General features: G+C 45.0%; 1 protein-coding gene across 1 annotated transcript in view; it reads left to right on the top strand.

Moving 5' to 3' along the window:
- PI4KA (phosphatidylinositol 4-kinase, catalytic, alpha) overlaps window positions 1–15,429 on the top strand; it is a 113,525-nt gene extending 98,096 nt beyond the window's left edge. Inside the window, exons 37-55 of the mRNA XM_012734243.1 lie at window positions 1,059–1,178; window positions 1,319–1,398; window positions 1,510–1,703; window positions 2,690–2,780; window positions 3,152–3,319; window positions 3,995–4,048; window positions 6,652–6,772; window positions 7,041–7,170; window positions 8,145–8,215; window positions 9,408–9,480; window positions 9,575–9,645; window positions 10,585–10,694; window positions 11,103–11,207; window positions 11,302–11,427; window positions 11,729–11,849; window positions 12,230–12,389; window positions 13,113–13,202; window positions 13,661–13,744; window positions 15,005–15,429. Coding sequence (XP_012589697.1) covers window positions 1,059–1,178; window positions 1,319–1,398; window positions 1,510–1,703; window positions 2,690–2,780; window positions 3,152–3,319; window positions 3,995–4,048; window positions 6,652–6,772; window positions 7,041–7,170; window positions 8,145–8,215; window positions 9,408–9,480; window positions 9,575–9,645; window positions 10,585–10,694; window positions 11,103–11,207; window positions 11,302–11,427; window positions 11,729–11,849; window positions 12,230–12,389; window positions 13,113–13,202; window positions 13,661–13,744; window positions 15,005–15,056 — 2,021 coding nt within the window. The 3' untranslated portion in view covers window positions 15,057–15,429. The remainder of the gene's footprint in view (window positions 1–1,058; window positions 1,179–1,318; window positions 1,399–1,509; window positions 1,704–2,689; window positions 2,781–3,151; window positions 3,320–3,994; window positions 4,049–6,651; window positions 6,773–7,040; window positions 7,171–8,144; window positions 8,216–9,407; window positions 9,481–9,574; window positions 9,646–10,584; window positions 10,695–11,102; window positions 11,208–11,301; window positions 11,428–11,728; window positions 11,850–12,229; window positions 12,390–13,112; window positions 13,203–13,660; window positions 13,745–15,004) is intronic.
- The last annotated feature ends 6,146 nt before the right edge of the window (window positions 15,430–21,575 follow it).

Below are 21,575 nucleotides of genomic sequence, written 5' to 3'. Positions count from 1 at the left end.
AGGTGGTAAGGCAGAGGCAGTGGGGTGGAGAAGACAGATATGTATGGGGGCAACCCTGTTAGGAATTGGGTCAGAAGAGCCCTGACCTCAGCCATGCTGCATGGTCTCTGGAGGCCTAAAACCTGGTTGCCACACCTCTGACCCATGCTAAGAAGCATGAATCAGGCACCATTAAGTATAATTTCTCCCAGCACAGCTCAGCTCACAAACACCTACTATATGTCTGATACTGTGCTCGAACTACACTAAGACTAGTGTGGCTAAGTGAATAAAACATTGTCATCTGGTAGGAGACAATCAGATGGACATATAATCTCAGCATGAGGTGACTTGGGAGCATGGTTCAAGGTCAGACACTTGGCACACTGGAGTTGGACAACCAGGGATGTTTTTTCTGGAAGAGGTGACTTCAGCTTGAAGGGTGGGTAGGGAAGAGGACAAGTAAGGAAAAGGCCCTTAAGTATAGACAAGTGGCTCATCTCCAGAAGAGAAAATGATGTTCTTGTCTAATCACATAGTAATTATAAACCACAAATCAGAGCTCAGCAGATCCATAACTGACGTTCTCACTAACAGGAAAAGGAAAGAAAATGGAAAAGCTGGCTAGCACAATGATTCCCTCTTGACTTCCTGACTGCACTTAGAACAGGGCAACCCCTTCCCTTATCTGTCACCAGGTCCTTATCTGTCACCAGGTCCTCAGCCATCACTGTGTTAAAGGATAGTATCGTTCTAGAGACAAGATTACTATTGGCCCCATAGTAAGATGATTGACTACTCCTGCTTGTTTTATTCAATTCTAAAGTTAGGAGCAAAAAAAAAAAATTTACAAAACTTTCCACCTAGAATGGTTAATTAAAGAATTGCCCAGAGTTTGTTCTGCAAAGCGACCATCAGTCTTCTCTCTCTCTTTCCCTGCTCCTACATTCAGGCTCTATGAAAAGTCCTCCTCCATCTGTTCTTGAACTCTAGAAAGTGCCTACTTCTCCACTGATTGCCTTACTTCTGGTGAAAATCCAGGTGCTGCATACTAGAAGCAATAATGTGTTTACCCACAGATAATCAAGATACCCGGAGCAATCTGGATATAACAGTTGGCTCTCGCCAACAAGCCACACAAGGCTGGATCAACACCTACCCCCTGTCCAGTGGCATGTCGACCATCTCCAAGAAGTCAGGTTGGCTGGAGGTTTGCTGATCAGTCCCTCAGGTCTGAGTTGCCATCTTGGCAAGCAGATCACTGAAAAACAACTTCTTCAGGGTTCTAGAAAGGGTAGACCTCCGAAGAACACACTTGTGCCATCTATTTACTTTCCAGGGATGTCTAAGAAAACCAACCGTGGCTCCCAACTGCACAAGTACTACATGAAGCGTCGGACGCTGCTGCTGTCCCTACTGGTAAGTCCTTGGGTACACCATCCACCTCATGTCCACAGCCTGTGGGGAGGGGAACAGGTTGGCATAGGGGCACACACAGAAAATACATCAGTATCTGTCTCATTTTGCCAGGCCACTGAGATTGAGCGTCTCATCACATGGTACAACCCACTTTCAGCCCCGGAACTGGAGCTGGACCAGGCTGGAGAGAATAGTGTGGCCAACTGGAGGTCTAAATACATCAGCCTGAGTGAGAAGCAATGGAAGGACAATGTGAACCTTGCCTGGAGCATCTCTCCATACCTGGCTGTGCAACTGCCAGCCAGGTGGGATTTTGGTCACACCTGCCTGATGAGGGCCTTGCCAAGGCACCTGAATGGAGGGGGTGTGGTGTGGTCACTTGCAAGGATGGTGGAGGCAATTTTAGGGGTCCATCCTTTGCCCCAGACACTCACCTAATCCTCTGCAATACACACACAGCATAGACTTCTGGCCACCCCAGGGCCCAAGGAGGTGACAGTGGGGCACATTCAGGGCCTGATATAATTAGGAGGAAAGGAAGAACATGGAGGCTGTCACTCCAGGGAGGTGGACCTGGGGAATGTCTGGTTTGTGCCATAATTCATCTTTCACTGGTATGGAGAGGAGGCAACAGATATTAAGAGTGTCCTGTGAACTCTCCTCTGGTAGCTCTCACAGTGATAGGACTCTTTGATCAGTGGTATCTGAGAGTGGCCCCCTCTGTTAACACAGAGGCCCCCTTGTGTTAAAGTCCACCAAAGTGATTACATTTGACCTACATGAATTCATCCAAGAAAAACATTTCTTCTCTTGCCTACTTACTGCTTTGTCTTTCTGGCCTTAACTCAGTCCTGGGACTCAGGACCAGAACTTAATTCTCCTGCATTGTTTTTAAAAGCAGTATTTAACAGTCTGCTTTGCCGTAGCCTGAGCAATAAAACCTGAATACCCGCACCTGACCTCCCACCAGCTAAGGTGCCTTCTGGCCCACTTTGGGGCCAGGAGAAGGGGATATTCTGAAGGCAAGGACTGTAATGGGAAGGGTCCCTTGAATGTGAGTGTAGGACTCCTCTTTGAGACAGTTACAGCATTTTATCATATCTGATCATAATACTTTTTGTTGTAAACACTCATCTTTGCAGCTAACAGTATGTCAGTAGCATAGAACATTCAGATCTCACTTGGCATTGATCTCTACTCCTTTCCTTCAGGGTTCCCTCTGTATTCCCCTTTTCCCATGGATATGGGAGGCCTTTTGAAGTCACCATCCCACACCCTCTGTCCATCATAGGTTTAAGAACACAGAAGCCATTGGCAATGAGGTGACTCGTCTAGTTCGGTTGGACCCAGGAGCTGTTAGCGATGTTCCTGAGGCTATCAAGGTAGGTTGAATGGAGTGGGCCCGAGTTCAAACTGGACAGGAACAGACCTACCTCCAGTAATGCATGGGAACAAGGAATGACAGAAACTCTAACCTCTGTAACCTTTGTGGCATAATGATTTCTTTCTAATTTCCTGAATTCTACTTTTACCAAGCATTTATTACAATTGTAATAGAAGAAAATTGAATATACTTAATCCTAATTGAAATGATGTTTTGTGGAATACTTCAGGAGTTTTTTCCTGTTTGTTATAATGCTTTGTAAATATCACCTTGGGGGGAACCATCCTTGTGATGTGAAATGGGGCTGGGTATTTCTGGAGGAGCCACAGGACCTGCCTGAGTCAGATGCTTTCACTGCTTTCTTCCCAGTTCCTGGTCACCTGGCACACCATCGATGCCGACGCACCAGAGCTCAGCCATGTGTTATGCTGGGCACCTGCAGATCCACCCACAGGCCTCTCCTACTTCTCCAGCATGTACCCACCACATCCACTCACTGCGCAGTACGGGGTGAAAGTACTGAGGTCCTTCCCTCCGGTGAGCCTAAGCCCTGCCTCGGTTGGCCTCAGTGGGATTCCAGAAGTGTTGAGGTAGAGAGACAAAAGGTAGGGTCTTAGCACAAATCCAGATGTGCTCTAATTAGAACAAGCTATTATTTCCCATTTCCATTTCAAGTAATGGAAGACTTAGTTCTAATTGAGATGTATTTACTATTAATTACATTTGTTTTGAACTTTCATTAGTTGTTTGAGTTTAAAGAGGAAGTTAGTTTGAGTTTGGTTCCAATGATAGCCCTGTGGGCATGTTGTCCGCCTCAGGCCATTAGGAAGCTAAAGCCACTGTAATAAGAGGTTGTATAAGATGCCCTACAGTCTGACCCACTGCAGTCCCAGCCATGGATCTGCTGTAACCTCAGCTCTTGGGCCCCTCGGAACAGGGTCCCAACAGTGCTCCTTCCCCACTCCATGTAGGCAAGAGGGTCTTGTTCTTTTGCTTCTTCTCACTTCCCACGTGTTTCCAGTCGTTGACACTTTCCTTCCTGTCCTTTGGGCTTTCCGTGGTTCTCAGTCCTTTTATGGTGCCTAAGAGGACCTTATCCTATAGACTGAGTGACAGCAGGACCATTCCCAGGTTCAGGTGTGCCTTGGGGCGTATGTCCGTGATGAGTTGTTCTCATCTTTCCCAGAGGTCATAGTCATTTCTCCTTTGCAGGATGCCATCCTGTTCTACATCCCCCAGATTGTGCAGGCCCTCAGGTATGACAAGGTAAGGCTGTGCCAACACCTGCTGCCTTCCCTTTGTTCTGGGAGCTGTGCTTAGGGGTTGGGGGGGATGGAGTCATTGTTCCTTTACTCTTTAGGCCTAGCTACAGAAGGAAGGGAGCTGGAGCAGGCACCAGGGACCTCCATGCAATAGTCAGTGGTGGCCACCAGGTAGCTGTGCTTCCCGGCATGTGCTCAGTGCTGTGCACTTCGCATGGGCAGGCCTGGGTGGGCTGCAGAGGCTATTGTGTGGAGATCATGTAAGCTGTGGTTTATTTTGGTTTTGGCTATTTTTTCATAAGCTGCTCTTTAAAAAATTCCTTATTTTTGTACCTGCTCTTTAAAATGAGTTAATTCCTTAACATTATCCAAGCTGACGTATGAATTTTTCATTTTTCCCCCAAGTAGAATAAATACATAGGTTGTGACATGTTTTAGTGTACCAAAGTGCAACAGTGTCTGTCTTTCTACTAGGAATTCCCTGATTGTCTGTTCTCTAATCTTCAGTCTTTGATAGGCTCCTTGTCTTCCAGAAGAACAAGATAGTCTAGCTCTTGTTCTCTTTCTGCCTCAGACCTGAAATCACCAGTTTTCCAGGAAGTTTGTTTAATTTTTAGTGAGAAATGGTATCGAGACACCTTAATGTGAGTGCTAAGAGTGCTCACTGCCTTTAAGTGGGTTACTGTTTCTAGTCTTTTTATGGTAGGTAGAGCTTAAAATTTTCTTTTTAAAGAAAAAAATACTTCATGAGGTTCTAATGATATCTCCAATTCAGTGTAGGAAAATAGAGTTTCTTTATTTAGTTTTATATATGTATCTTCACACTAAAAATATTGGTTCCCAGTAACATTACTCATTTGTGCTTTATCTAACTATAAGTGTAAAATATATAGTAGCTAAAAATGCCAATGCCAGTATTACTCATAGTGTAATTACTGAAAACTGATACTGATTTTTTTTGCCCTTTTCCCCCTTGGTATATTTTTTTGCTAGGGACACATAGTAAGATAATTCTGTTAAATCACTTGAAATCATTCTCTGTGTGGTGATACCAACTCAGGACTCCATTAGCTTCATTGGTTTCTGTCTTGCTTTCCATTAGTAGGGACTTTTAAAAAGTCTAAGCTTGAAGTGATACAAATATATATGTTTGCCCTCACTTTTTTTTTAAAAAAAAAGAAAATGGGAGGAGAGATAACAATGGACTATGGTGGTAGACTTTGGGTGCTTTGGTGGTGGGTGCGCTGTGCTAGCAACCCCTGATGGGAGGGATTCTATGCTTCCAAAATACAAACAATGTAAACCAACATTACCCTGATTAAAAAAATATATATTTTTTATTTTTAAAAATATTTATGTATACAGAACTGGGGTACAGGCCAGAAGTGCAGGGGTGGTGAGAGGCTTCACCAGAGACAGAGTGGGGAGCAGAACAGGCAGATTGACAAAGTACACTGCTGAGGGGAGCAGCGGGCGGGTCAGGAGAGGTCTGCCACGCCATGTGGTCACCTCCGGAGTAGGGACTGAACTCATGTTGAAGTGGCTTTAGCTTTTTAGTGCTGTGCTTTAACCTGCTGCGCCATCAGGGAGGGCCCATATATATTTTTTAAAAGAATAAACCAGGACTAATAAAAGTGGCAGGAAAGGGAACATACAGGATTAATGTAGAATTTCTGCCTTCAGAATTAGGTCACTGTCCCTATAATTATAAAGCAAACATATTTAAGCACATTACAAGTTGGATGCTTAATAGTTTATGTTTAGAGGCATTTGCTGGGTTAAAATTAGGAAACCCATAATCATAAATAATTTAAAGTTTGATCTGTTTGGAAATAGAAGTCTAAAATTGTTAATAGTATTAATTATTATATGTGCTACAGATAAGTAGTCATAACATTTTAAATTTCTACACAGCTATTTGAAAGAACCCAGCATGTATCTTAAGTGTTTCCAGTAGTATTTCCCCTCCCACCCAAGTTGAGGCCATCCGTCCAAGGAATACATTACCTGATGGAGGACCACAAACTAACACAGTGGGCAAAAGTTCTCTCTTCCAGGAATCTCCCAGAACCAAACATCTTTCTTTTTAACTTAAGTCATGAAGTGAAAACTGGAGTTATAAGTGATAGGAAATGGCTGAGGAGGAGAAGTCCCTAGGATGGTGGCCATGGTGTGTCAGCCCACTAAGTGTCTAAACATGAGAGTTTTCTGGAATGCCCCACACCTCATTTTGGAATGATGGTCTAAACAAACAGCTCACAGATGAGTGTTAGTACATTGTCTACTCTTTTCTCATACTTGACAGCAGCACATTGGCTAGAGAGTCCTGGTTCTTAGTGTCCAGGAAAAGTAACAGAGACAAACGCTGACTCTTGCCAACATTGCAGAATCTCCCTCCTAGGGTCCAGTTCACTGAAGTCAGAACACTGGGGCTAGACTTAGATTCTGCACTGAGATTCTGCACTGAACTCACCGTGGATTCAGGACAGAGCTGACAAAGCCACAAACTTACTACTCGCCTACTCCAGGCTGGGAGTTAGCTTCTACCCTGAGTTACAGGTGGGATCGAGCCCTACCTGGGCTGACAGTGACCTTACTCACTTATAGATGGGCTACGTGCGGGAGTATATTCTGTGGGCAGCATCCAAATCCCAGCTTCTGGCACACCAGTTTATCTGGAATATGAAAACGAACATCTATCTGGATGAAGAGGGGCATCAGAAAGACCGTGAGTATTTTTCATCTTCCTTCAGATCTCTCCCCTACCCCCATCTCTCACAGTTTCTTCAGGTACCCAGTGAATATACTTGTGAGAGGGCAACCTATCCCTTGGTGTAGTTTTGACCATGTGGTCCACTGACAGTCCTTGGGACCCCCAGGTTCCTGTAGACTACACTGTGAGGACCGATGGTCTAGGTGCTAGGGAACTGCATGTCCAGCACATGTGTAGGGTTTCTATGCACAGCTGCAGGGTTCTTCCTCTGTTTCCTCACCAGCGGACATTGGAGACCTTCTAGAGCAGCTAGTGGAAGAGATCACAGGCTCTTTGTCAGGCCCAGCTAAGGACTTCTACCAGCGGGAGTTCGATTTCTTTAACAAAATTACCAACGTGTCAGCCATAATCAAGTAAGTTACCTCTCATTCCACTCCTTTCAGCCCATTGAAATCACCTGGTAACCTTAAATAGACCAATGTCAGGCCCTACCCCCACTGATTGTAATGAAAGTCAAGCTGGGAATCTCTGTTCTGGCCATTCAAATCTCTTGAAAGTGTAGTGAAATGCAGTCATGGCAATTTCATAAAGCGTATCTTCATTTCATTCTGGGTATTGCCCAGCACTTGGAGGCTGCTCTGTCCCCTCCCAGTTCTGAGGGCTCCTATCACTGTCACTCATTTCTTTTTCCATCATTTTCCTGGTTCACCTCCTTGGCCCTGTTCACATGGTGCTGATGCCATCCTGAGACATCTGCGGCACTGTCCATTTGGGATGGGGCTGGAGAACATTGGGTACCTTTCCCTATCAGGTACCTTATCCCTGAGCCTCCCCAATATTCAGGTTTCTCTTATCTTGGTCACATATGACCCAGCCTAAATCTCCTGTGTCAGATACTAAATAGAACAGTGAAGTGACAATTTCCAGCCCACAAAGATAAAGGTATAGGGAAGTGGCATTTCCTGGGCACCCATCATGTGACAAGTGCGTGATTCTATTTCTTAGTCTCATCCTCAGGGACAAGAGGTCTAAAGGCCGGACCAGGCACACTGCAAGAAAAAAATAGAGCCAGTATGTAAGCATAGAATTGTATACCCCCACAGTTTTGTGCACATGCCCCACATAGGAAAGTGGCAGAGGCAGCTAGGAAAAATTCTCCATCTTGGTTCCTTAGGAACTAGCTGGGTTTTTTGGTAAGGAATATAAGATAGGAATCATTAAATGATCTCCTAGTGGAATTAGTCTTGGGAGGGCTTCAGGAACAGCTAGAGCTAGGAAGGGAGAAACAGAGCCAGCTGATAGGAGGGGACCCTGGATTCTCCCTCGGATGTCACAGAAGCCCCTTCCTGTAGGAGCTAAAGTAAAGCATTTCTGTCTTGTTCCTCAGGCCCTACCCTAAAGGTGACGAGAGGAAGAAGGCTTGCCTGTCTGCTCTGTCTGAAGTGAAAGTACAGCCTGGTGAGCATTGGGCTCAGGAGACAAATGGGATGGGCCTCTTCCTGGCAAGGCAGGGAGTGGGGGCAGTCATGCTCTCTGGGTAGTGTAGGGCAGCCCCCACATGGTTCTGGGTCTTGGGGTATTTGGTACCCTTTTCTGGGAACTGCTTTTGACAGCTCCCCGATAAGCACTGTCATTCTATCTTGCTGCCTTCTGTTTTTTGAAAGGTCAATTTACTGTCCTCAGTGGCTGTTATTCTAAGAAGTTTCCAAAACTTTAGTGTAACAAGAGATGCTTAGGCCGTACAGACAGTGGGCATGGAATGGGCCTCCCTGGAAGTCCCCAGCTGTGGCCTATTGTGCACACTAAAAGTGGACCTGGGTTTGGAGCTCATGGTGAGGCAAATTGAAGATTCTGCCTGATCTGGAAGGCCCCAAACCCACCCATAATGACAGTGGAGCCAGCCAGGATCTAGGGCAAAGAGAAAGAGAGAGAGACTGAGACTGAGACTGAGATTGGAACTGAGACTGAGACTGAGGAAGAGGGTGAGAAGGAGGGCAGAGAACACTGGTCCTCTTGGCCTTTCTTCCCCTTGTGGGAAAGCCCCTAGTTTGCACCCCTTAGCAAGGTCTCCTACTTTGCTCCGCAGGTAGGCCAGTCCTGCCTGTTTCAGAGTTCCAGGAGAGTGCTCCCACCCTGGGAGCTCTAGGAGAGCTTCTAATTCCTTAACCAGGAGTGTGCTTTCCCTTGTCCTCTTGCCTGACATCAAAGCTAAGAGGGAGCTATGGTTAGTGGGATGCTTTCAAGCACAGAGGGTATTCCAGGGAACGGGAGCAGGGCAGAAAGCTTCTGCATGTGTCCTGTGAGAGCAGCAGCTCCACACTTACCACGTACCCAGAAGCAGCACACTGAGGGCCCAGTATGTCTGCGAGGAGGTGGACTTCTAGGAGGTGGTGGCTCTTTTGTTAAATGCCAGGAAGGACCTGGGAAAGGTCACAGAACTTGGGGGGGTGGACCCTTAACAACCAGGAATAGGAAGTCCCTAGGGCCTGGAATGAGTACCTAGAGGCCCCTGAGAGCCACCCTGTCATCAGAGGCAGGAGTATGGTCATGACCACAACTGGATCTTGCAGGGAAGTTGTGTTGAGGGCAGGTTGTGACCTGACTATCATCACACTTGGGTTCCTTGTGACTTACCCTGTCTCCTGCATAGGCTGCTACCTGCCCAGCAACCCCGAGGCCATCGTGCTAGACATTGACTACAAGTCTGGGACACCCATGCAGAGGTGAGAAACCACCACTTCTTTCTTTGGTATGGTTCGTGCCTCCTATGTCACTTGTGCCCTGTTCTTTTCATTGTTTGCTGTTGTTTTTTTCCAGTGCTGCCAAAGCTCCATATCTGGCCAAGTTTAAAGTGAGACGATGTGGAGTTAGTGAACTTGAAAAAGAAGGTCAGTGAAGAATTTCTCATTTAGTGTGGGATCTAAATCTCCTTTGCTAGTGCAAAAGTTCTTTTGGCACATTCAGCTTGTTACTTGCCCATAATAGATGGTGTCTGTCCAAACCCTCTCAGTCTAGCCCCTCTTTTGGGGGGTGGCCTGGGACCTTTGTGGGTGTGCTAGTATTCTCAGTCTGCCATGCAAATGACCACATATGGGGTGGCTTCAACAACAGACATGTGTTTTCTCACAGTTCTGGAGTATAGAAGTGGAACATAAAGGCATTGGCAGGGTCACACTCCCTCCGAAGAGTCTAGGGAAGAGTCCTTACTTTCCATTTCTAGCTTCTGGCAACTGTTGGCAGTCCTCAATGTTTGTTGGCTTATAGCTGCATCACTGCAACCCCTGCCTTTGTCCTCTTGGGTGTTCTAGTGTCCTATCTAGGTTTCCCTCCTTCAATAAGGGCAGCAGTGTAGCTTCTTTATGACATATGCAAAGACCACAATAAGGTCATAGTTTCAGGTGGACAACATGGGGTGGGGCCCCCAGCTAATACAGGGACATGACTTTCATTGGCCTTAGCTACACAAAGACTTCCTTAGTCCTCTCAGGCATGCCAGGGTACACACAGACACACTCCCTTGCCCCTCCATCTGAAGTGCACCATGGGCCTAATTGACCTTAGGCATGCCAGATCCTCACTTCCAATAAAAAGGGGGCTCCATCTTCAGTTCCATATCAGCCCAAGAGGTCTTAAGAAGAGTACCATTGTCCCTATGACTCCACCCTCTGACTGCAGACATTTACTGGACCCTCAGCTTCCTCAGAACTTTGCACAAAAGATTCCTGTGGTCCCCTCCAGTGTTATGAGCAGGGCTGAACCCCAGGACTCTCAGAGAGCCTCTCAGCTGTCCTCGGTTAATAGGTGCTTTCTCCACCCACCATGCTTAGGTCTGCGGTGTCGCTCTGATGCTGAGGATGAGTGTGGTGCTCAGGAGACTGACTCCCAGAAGATCTCCTGGCAGGCAGCCATCTTCAAAGTGGGAGATGACTGCCGGCAGGTAGTAGGGCCAGACTGGGGCCATGCTGGCCAAGGCTTTGTAGTCATATCTCATGCATAGAAATAAATCTTTCCTTTCCCTATTTGGTTCAGATGCCTCTTTGTAAGTCAGGGCTTCCAGCTAAATCCAGCAGGCACTCCAGCATTCCCAGTGCACCCACTGGCCATCCAGAGGGAATTGCTCTGCGTAAGGGGTGTCCCTTACTCATGAGGCAATGATGCCTCATGCTCAGTCCAATACCCGGTAGTCCCAAATCCCTAGCCCCCCCAGTGGAGAGTGAGGAAAAGCCCCCAGCCTCTTACTTTCGACGGCCTCCCTGTCTCCTTCCCTACTGTCAGGAAGGGGAGGGAGGGCATGAGCTACAGAGCCGGAAGCTGCCAGTCACTCACCAGTCTCCTCGGCTCCCAGGACATGCTGGCCCTGCAGATCATCGACCTTTTCAAAAACATCTTCCAGCTGGTCGGTCTAGACCTCTTTGTCTTCCCCTACCGAGTGGTGGCCACTGCCCCTGGGGTAAGTAGCCTCCATAAGAGACAGGCAGTGTCCCTGGACATCTCACGTTGAGAGGGGTCTTGTTTCATCGTTGGCACTTGGCCTTTTTCCCTAGTGCGGGGTGATTGAGTGCATCCCTGACTGCACCTCCCGGGACCAGCTGGGCCGCCAGACGGACTTTGGCATGTATGACTATTTCACACGCCAGTATGGGGATGAGACCACTCTCGCTTTTCAGCAGGTGAATATCAAGGCAAAACCCCCAGATCCATGGTGGTTGCTGCTCTCGATCCTATTCTCCCACTCTGCCTGTGGGCTAACACTGTGTTTTCCTCTCCCACTTTCTGCTTTTCTGGGTCTTCATACATTTGGGTGTAAAGCAAGGGCACCCTATTACTTTTCTTGGGGTTCAGAGGAACCTTGAGGTGGACTCTGGGAGGAAGTTAATTCATGGTGGGGGGAAGGGGCTGCTGCCAGGCACAGAACAAGGAGAATACCTGCCTACAGGCCGCAGGTCTCCATTGTGAGCACTCTCCACACAGGCTCGCTACAACTTTATCCGGAGCATGGCTGCCTACAGCCTTTTGCTGTTCCTGCTGCAGATCAAGGACAGGCACAATGGCAACATCATGCTGGACAAGAAGGGCCACATCATCCACATTGGTCAGCCGGGCCCCAGCACCACCCTCCTCTCTTCACTCCCTACATCCTGGGGCAGGCTAGCTGCCCATCTCACAGAAGGGCAGGTGTGCTGGGGTTACCCAGCCAAGAAGGGTCAGGATCAGGGTTCAAGTTCAGCTCTGCAGCCTAAGCTGCTGGCCACTAGATGGGCACTGGGAGGTGAGAGTAGCAGCCAGGCAGACTAGGCTCATCCAGCCATGGCACAACTGCTCCAGCCTGAGCTCCCCTTCCTCTTTGATACCTGCATGAAAACATGACCCATGGCCTGCTTCTAGGGTGTGGAGAGCTTGAGGTTTTGAGACCTGAGCAAAACTTGTCTTTTGCCCAGCATCTGATACTGTTAAAATTATTTTTTTTTGCAGACTTTGGCTTCATGTTTGAAAGCTCACCAGGTGGCAACCTTGGCTGGGAACCAGACATCAAACTGACAGATGAAATGGTGATGATCATGGGGGGCAAGATGGAGGCCACCCCCTTCAAGTGGTTCATGGAGATGTGTGTCCGCGGCTACCTGGCAGTGCGGTGAGGGCTTGGGGGAGCATTTTAGGATGATGGGGAGGAAATGGGCAGCCTGGCACCAATTCTAGGGGTCACACCTCCAGCAAACCCATCCTCCTAAAGGTTCTGTGAGGCTTTCTCCAGCCCCTTTATGGAGAGAGGGCTGAAATTCAGAGAGAGTGAGGGAGACATCAGATGCTGACTGGGCTTTGCCATCCCAACTCTTCTCTTTACTCATCTTTGCCAGCAACTTATTTCTTGTTCTTGGCATCAGAGTCTGGTCATGATCTACAGTCCCCAGACTTGGCCTTATCCTGTCAGTGACTTAGACTCCCTCTTCTGAGCACCCTTTTAATACAGCCTGAGAACCTTCACCCCTTGGTTGGTTTCTGAGTGTCATGTAGCCACAGTCACATGGTGACGCCTACACTCAAAACCAGGAGTCCGTAAGTCTGCATCTTGCCCTCTTGGTGTCCACGTCCCCACAAGGAAAGGAAGGTCAGGACATCTTCATCCTTCATCTGATTCTTCCTTAGACAAATACAAAATCTACATCTGGAAGTCTAGATATGGGGGACCATAGTGGGGCCCTCAGGTAGTTTAGAGGTGTGCACAGCCACTGGGGCTGTCCCGGTGATGTGAAAGATACAGCGGCTAGTGCTGGGCGCCAGTACCTGTAAGCACACTATGCGGCAGGACTGCCTGTGCGGGCTCGCCTCCACCCACCCCTCCCCTGCCTTTCCGTAGGCCCTACATGGATGCAGTCGTCTCTCTGGTCACTCTCATGTTGGACACGGGCCTGCCCTGCTTTCGTGGACAGACAATCAAGCTCTTGAAGTAAGTCCTGGACATACAGGCCATTGGGAAGGAATGGTTGTGCCCTTAGAACGGGAGCCTCTTGAGCTTTGGTAACTATGATTGTTACTGAGATGGAGTGCTATCTCTCCTTAGAGCCAGAGGATGTGTTCCTACGAGGAGCCCCTTCATTTCTGAGAAAGAAGTACCAGTCCTTCCTCTGGGCCTTGAGCACTGAGGCTATAACAGCTTAGGCATCATGCTTAGTCCTCCTTTAGCTGCAGGATCACCTAGTATTCAGGAGGTGCTTTGAGGTCAGGGCCCTATGGAACCAGTTGGGAATAGCATCCCCACAATAGGCCAGACATGGCTTTCCCAGTCTGTTCCCAGGAGGGAAAATTCCCAGGGTCTGAATCATAGATACATTCTCTCAACAAGATCACTTCCTTGGAGGGCAGCAACTCTGGGGATTGCAGCCCTCACCCAGCCATTTACCCCAGGCACAGGTTCAGCCCCAACATGACTGAGCGAGAGGCTGCAAATTTCATCATGAAGGTCATTCAGAACTGCTTCCTTAGCAACAGGTGAGTCTCTCTCATATATACACACATAGACACATACTCCCTACCCTTCTCTCCTGTGTCATCTACCACCCCCTGGTGTTCTCTGTGCACCTGCTTGAAACTATACTGGGGTCTGACAAGGACCTTGCTCTCCAGTTCAGAGAGGTAGAGCCATAGGTCCCTAATTTAGAAGGGGCTGGGCTATGCTGAGGGGACACTGAGTGGAGGCCTGAAGGTCATAGACCTTGCCCACTTGGGGCCAAGCCTGTGAGGCTGAGGGAGCAGCAGGTGCAAAGGGCCTCAAGGTTGGTGCACTCACATGGCTCAGTAGAGCCTGGTAAGGAGCCGAAAGTGAGCTCTGAGCAACTTCAGCCTCAGCTTACTTTGCTGAGCTGCCTTCAGGATGTTGGTGGGCAGTAACAGGAGAGGTGGGGAAATGGCTAGTCAGCCATTGCTGTGATGGACATTGCTGGAGTGTAAGAAGAGGTGGGTTCAGATTCTGGGGTAAAGGCCAGGTCTTGCCAGTACATTCTTGTGGGGCAAGGGTGGCAGTCAGAAATGGCATTTCTAACCTGAGCAGCTGAGTGGATGTGACTCTAGTAGGTGGTGAGGGAGCCACCCACAAAAGGGCCACTAAAGATGTGGGACTGGTGGAGACCTCTGGAGACCCCTCCAGAAATAGCTGAAGACTGAGTGGAAAATGGAGAAGTTGACTACGGGAAGGTCCACTAAGGTCCAGTGACTTAGTGTGAATGAGCTATGGCGGAGCAAAGGAGCACTACAGAGGCTTTGCTAACAAAGGAAAAGAGATACTAAAGGTAGCTCAAGACAGGGACACAGCATCCCTGAGTTGGTGAGGGGTTTGGAGGCAGGACAAGGACCAAAACAACCTTCTGATTGTGTTGTTGGTGAAATCAGCACTGGGCAAGCATGTGTTGAGGATGAGGAGGGGGCTGCAGATATGACCAGAGCGAAGTGCTGAAAACAATCTCCCTTTCCTTGGTGCCACACCCCACTCCAAGGGACTGGAGTAGTGCTTGCCAAAGAGGCAGCTCTTACAGGTGGGCCCTTGGTTCCAGTGCAGAGGCTACAGGGCCAGTGGAGTGGGTAGGAGAAGCGGCATCCAAGGAAGAGGGACTACATGGTGGCCAGAGACTCTGTAGTTTTGTGTTTATACCAGAAGGAAAGGGAGTTAGGGGTGATACCCAAGTACACCTCGGTGGGGTGAGAGGCCCTGGACCATAGGGTGCTTATATTCTCCCTGCTTTCTTGACCTTCCAGGAGCCGGACCTACGACATGATCCAGTACTATCAGAATGACATCCCCTACTGAGGATAGAGGCAGAGCCCCAACTTCATGAGTCCCACCCCAGACACTCTGCAATCATGGATCCCGAGCACATTCCCCTTCCCTGGCTGGCTATGCTTGGGCCAAGGGGTAAACTACTGGTAGCCTGACATTTCAGCCAGTGGAATTATTTTTACAAAACAAGTGTGACCCACATGTGACATGTGAGACTGAAGACAATCATCCAGTAGACACTGTTTGCATGGGTGTAAATAATTTGTTTGCACTGGACACATTCCGTCTTATTTCATAGGTATATGAAGTATTTTCTTGTGTATAAAAAACAGACAAAAATTATATTCAAGTTAAGGTTTAACTAATGTGAACAAAATAAACCAGTAAACATATTGGATTGGAACTTGAATATCAAGTTTTGTGTCAAATTTTAAGTACACCTTCAGTGGAGGGTGGTGATCCCTGGGTAGGTTGGGCTGGGTAGGTTGAGCACACTTCCTTGTGCTCATAAGCCTACAGGGACTTTCATTGTCACGAGATATGACAGCTTGTGTATTGAGGTCAGGAACACTCTTTTTGAATTTCACAAATAGAAACTCACCACAGCACAGAAGTACCAAAGATAACACTGTATTTTCCTAACTGCTCTCTTCCACTCTGAAGCTATTTCTGTTCAGAGGCTTCTCTGGAGAGCACCGGCTGCCTACTCCAGACCTTCCCTCATCATGGGCATTGTTCAGTGTCCTGCCTCTGTTCCCATATCTTCTTAATCCTTTGTTCATTTTTAGGTGCTCTAAGACTCCAAAATCTTTGTGCAGCTACTCCCACTCATAATGGTTCACTAACTATTTTAAGCAGATAGGATGTGGAGAACTGGGTGGGGTGGTGGTGGTGGTAAAAAGCTAGGTAAAAAGCTACCTAGAATATCTAGAAGAATTCACTTGAAATTGAAAACACAAGATCAGTTTAACTGATGAGATAGGTGAAAGAAAACCCATCATTGAAAGAATAGTGGCTCCACAGCAGTAGCAGAGGTAGGGGCAGGATGAGGATGGCCCACCCCCACCCAGCAGACTCAGGCATGGTGATGCCTGCCTCCCTGCCAAACATAACAGTTCTGGAGTATGAGCATGGCAGTCTAGACCTAGCTCCACCTACCAGTTGACTCAAGCTTCACTGATAAAATCCATGCAGAGAGGAAGGTGGGCGGGGTTAAAGATAACATAAGCACAGAACACAGCTTACTGTGGAATCAAGGAAGACGAGGTAGAGGCTCCTAACTTCAGTCCTCAAAGAGATTGAGTGTAAAAGTCCAGACTCATGCTAGAAAACCAAAACCCCAATGCCTTTCACCCTAAACAGCAAATTAGTCAACACACACATCCAGAAAGTGAGGAACATCTGAGCACAATGAAAAAGCAAAAAGAACAGCAGAATTCCTGAAACAAATAGAAAGGTGACAGAAATAGAGGCCCTATCAAAGAATTCAAAACAATATTACATATTAAATGAGCTACTGGAGTCTACCAGTCAAAGGCAGATAGGCAGATGTAAGATCTTAGGAGATCCAGGTACAGAGTTACACATCAGAGATTGAATATATACAAGGACCACAAAAAGAGATGGAATGAAATACAGATAAATTTAGAAAGTGCTTTAAATAGGATGAAATTGGCAGAAGAAAGATATAGAAGACTCAAATGGGCAAATCACTCACAAACAACACAGGAAAAAAAAGAAAACTATGAGAAATAACAGATTTAATTAGAAGAAATTTAAGGATAATATCTCAGAAGAGAGGAAATAGTAACAGAAACCCTATTCAAATAAATAACTTGAGAATTTCCCAAGCCTAAAGAATGAATTAAATAAGATTGTCCTGGAAGCAGAGAGAACACCAGTTTTTAAATGCAAGACCACTAACAACTAGACATCACTGTAAAAGCATCAAAGATAAAAGATAAAGAAAAATCGAAGTTTAAAAAACATAAAAAATTAGCAGGAAGCAAGACATAGAAAGTTAACAAAGCCAAATTAGGATCTCCCCAGACTTCAGCCCAAATATTCCAGGCAAGAGGATAGTGGAAAGATGAGTTCCCAATTCTAAAAGATGAAGAACTGACAGTCAAGAATATTCTGTCTTGCAAATTTATCCTTGAAGAATGAAATAAAGGGTTTCTTAGACAAAAAGAGAGTAACAGAGTTCACCACCATCAGACCTGCCCTTCAAGAAACATTAAAAAGAGTTCTGCAAGAAGAGAAGAAAAATTCTTGACCAAAATAATGTCAATACAAAATATGAAGCATGAGCTAAATTTTATGAGCCAGCAACAAACTAAGTAGGAAGAAGTGGACAGAACCTGTATAGAGAGCAGACACTAGCTCATGAAAGACTTAAGATACAGGAATTTAAGTAAGACCACCGCAGTAACCACTAGCCAAAAATCCAGAATAGACACTCACAGATGAAGAAATAAGTACTAAGGAAAGCCATCCAGAAAGAACAGAGAGAAATATGGGGGAAAAAAGACATAAAAATCAACCAAAATGACTTACTTTAACAGTTCATATCAGTAATCACCTTCAATGTAAATGGTCTGAATTCACTAATAAAAAGACATAGATTAACAATTTGGTAGAAGAGTTTCAGTCATTCTTTGTTTATAAAAGATCCACTTAAAACTAAAAGGGCCCTGCCTGGTGGCACAGTGGGTTAAAGCATAGCACTGTGAAGCTGTCTGCAGCTACTGCAGCACGTTTATTTTATCCCTGGCCAGGTAGGTGACTCACATGGTGTGGCAGACATCTCCTAGCCTGCCTGTTCTGCCCCCTCCTCTGTTTGTGGTAGATCCTCTCACCCGCCATACCACTGGTCTGTAACCTAGTTCTTGTGTGCATAAATAAATCTTAAAAAAAAAAAAAGACAAAAACTAAAGGATTAGATTAAGGCCTTGCATGTAAATAATTCAAAGAGAAAAGGAAACTGCTGTTCTTGTATCAGACAAACTAGATTTTCAACTAAAAAAAGGAAGTCAGGGATAAAGATAGATACCACATACTGATCAAGGGAACAGTCACCAAGAAGATATAATTGTTAATAATATTCATGTACCTAATAAGAGTGTCTACATACATAAAGCACCATAAAAAGATCTAAAACAACAACAAAAATACAATAATTGTTGGAGACCTCAATATTGACATGAAGGGGTAAATCACCCATACAGTAAATTAACAAAAATAAAGGCCTTAAATTGTATTAGAACAAATGGCTTTATTGTACACTTACAGAGCTTTCTATCTTAGAATAAATGAATACACTTCTCTAGTGCACATGGAACATTCTTAAGGATAATATGCTAGTACATAAACATGTCTCAGAAAATAATTATATCAAGCATCTTTGCAGACCACAATGCTATAAAGCTATAAAATAAATCACAAAAAGATTCCAGGAATAAACCAAAACATGGCATCTACAAAAAATGTTTCTGAACAACTCCAGGATCAATGAAGAAACCAAGGAAGAGATCAAAAAGTATCTAGAGACTAATGAAAATGGAGAGACCAGCTACCAGACTAGTCCTATGGGGATGTTTAAAAGCAATACTATGTGTGAAAGTTACTAGCAACACATTAATAAAAAGAACAAGAAAAATGTCAATCTAGCGCTGCAGCTGAAAGGAACAAAAGGACAAAGCATCCAAAAGCTAGAAGGAAAGAAAGAATAAACAGTTGAGCAGATACAAACGAAATAGAAAACAAAAAGTCTAAATGATCAGTGAAACCAAGAGTTGGCTCTTGAAAAAAAATTGAATGGGCTGAGTAATATTCCACTGTGCAAATATACCACTATGCTCTATGAAATAAGCTATAAAGAGAAAGAAAAATATAGAATGGTCTCACAGGAAGAGTGTAGGGAAAACAAAAATGGAATCAGAAAAAGTATAAAGTAAAAATCAAAATCATCAGGCAACTATAGATCAGAGACATTCTTTAGGGGAGGAGGAAGGGGAAGGACCAGGACAGGAGTGGGAAGAGCACAAGGGGCTATGGTGATGGTGCACGGGTGAATTGGTGGTGGGAATTTTACAGGGAAATCATACATTGTACAAAATGAAGGATGATATGATGAATATATGTACTTAAAGATTTATTTATGCATACAGAACTAGGGGATAAGCCAGAGGCACAGGGGCTGTGAGAGGACTCACCAGAAGCAGAGTGGGGAGCCTAACAGGTAGACTGATGAAGTACACTGCTGAGGGGAGCAGCAGGCAAGACATGAGAAGTGGCTGTGGCTTCAACCCATTGCACCACCAGGGGGGGCCCTATATAATGAATATATTTTAAAAATTTAAAAAATTGGGCTTTCCCTGGTGGCGCATGGGTTAAGCACTACATTATGAAGCTCTCCGAAGCCACTGCAGCTTGAGTTTGATCCCTCACCAGAGACCTGACCCACATGGCATGGCAGACCTCTCCTGTCACGCCCACTGCTCCCCTCAGCAGGGTATTTCAGTACATTTGCCAATTCTGCTCCCCACTCTATCTCTGGTAAATCCTCTCACCCATCATACCTCCAGCCCATACCCCAGTTGTGTAAGCATAAATAAATAAATCTTTAAAAGAAATTTTAAAAACTGACAAGCCGTTAGCTAAGCTAATGAAGAGAGAACACCCAAATCTATAGAATCAGAATGAAAGAGGTTAAATTACAACAAATGCTACAGAAATACATAGGACCATAAAAATCTATTATAGAAGTCTCTATACAGATAAACTGGATAAACTAGAAAAAATGGGCAAGTTTTTAGTTTCATACATCCTCCCAAGATTAAATTGAGGTGCAAGAGACAGCTTAAACCATCCAATCACAAGTGCTGAAATTGAAAGTGAATAAAAGTCTCCTTAAGAACAAAAGTCCAGGCTTTCCCTGGTGGCACAGTGGGTTAGAGCACAGCACTAGGAAGCTAAAGCCACTTCAGCATGAGTTTGATCTATGCCTCGGAGTTTATCCACATGGTGAGGCAGACCTCTCCTGCCCTGCCTGCTGCTCCCTTCAGAAGTGTACTTTGTCAGTTGGCCTGTTCTGCTCCCCACTCTCTCTCTGGTGAATCCTCTCATCACCCCGGCACCCTCTGGCCTGTACCCCAGTTCTGTATGCATTAAAAACAAAAAACAAAAGTCCACAACCAGTTGGCTTCTCCAGTGCATTCTTCAAAGATCTAATACCTGGCCTACTCAAGCTCCTCAAAAAATCAAAGAGGATGTGATCCCAAAACCAAACAAAGTACAAAAAAAAAAATGCAGACCAATATTACTGATATTGAACATATGTGAAAAAATCCTCTGTAAAATCCTAGCTAACCAAATACAATAACATATAACATATCAAGAGGATAGTCCACTGTGATCTTATAGGCATCATCACAGGAATGCAACGTGGTTTGGCATATGCAAATCACTATCATTCACCAGATCAACAAAAAGGAAGATAAAACACCTCATGTTCAATTCAATAAATACCCCCCAAAAAAGCATTCAACATCCATTTATAATAAAAACAATCAAATGGAAATAAATGGGACATACGTAAACATACTAAAAGCCAAAATATATGACAAGCCATAGTCAACATCATCTCAGTGGTGAAAAGCTAAAAACATTCCTATTTAGATTAGGAACAAGAAAGGATATCCACTACCACCACTATTATTCAACATAGTATTAGACTGTCCCACACAAAGCAATTAGGCAATGAAAAGATAAAAACGGAATCCAATTTGGAAGACACATGAAACTCACTATTTGCAGATGACATAACTAGAGAAACCAGAATAATTACCAAAAAACTAATACAATAAATGAATTCATTGAAGCGACAGGATACAAAATCAACACACAAAAATCAGTTGCATTTCTGTAGGCAAACAATATATAAGAAAGGTATATAAAGGATATAATCCCATTTACAGTCACACCAAAAAGAATGATATACCTGGGAGTAAAAAAAAGGAGGCAAAGGACCTATAAATCTATTGAAAACTATAAGATGTTGTTAAAGGAAATAAAAGAAGATACAAAGAAATGGAAAGACACCCTGTGCTCATGTATTGGAAGAATTAACATCATTAAAATGGCCATATCTAAATCAATTTTTAGATTCAATGCAATACCAATCAAAACACCAATGACCATTTTCAAGGAAATAGAACAATTATAAAATCTATATACAACAATAAAAGATCCCAAGAAGCTAAAGCGACCTGAGAAAAGAAAATGAATGTATTACATTTTCTGACTTCAAATGATATTACACAGCAAAAGTAATCAAAATAGTATAGTACAGGAATAAAATCAGAATTCAGATCAATGGAATACAATAGAAAGCTCAGAGAGAAACCCACAAAGTTAATCTTTGTTTTATTTTGTTTTTTTTTTAATTAAGTATATATATATGCATATATATTTATTCTACATTATTCTTCATTTTGTACATTTTTTTTAAAGATTTTATTTATTTGTGCATACAGAACTGGGGTACAG

This window comes from Condylura cristata, unplaced genomic scaffold (genome assembly GCF_000260355.1).
Source record: "Condylura cristata isolate star-nosed mole 26May11 unplaced genomic scaffold, ConCri1.0 scaffold00051, whole genome shotgun sequence".
Taxonomy (NCBI): domain Eukaryota; kingdom Metazoa; phylum Chordata; class Mammalia; order Eulipotyphla; family Talpidae; genus Condylura; species Condylura cristata.
The sequence above is the reverse complement of the archived record's forward strand: the minus strand, read 5'-3'. Positions and strand labels throughout refer to the sequence as shown.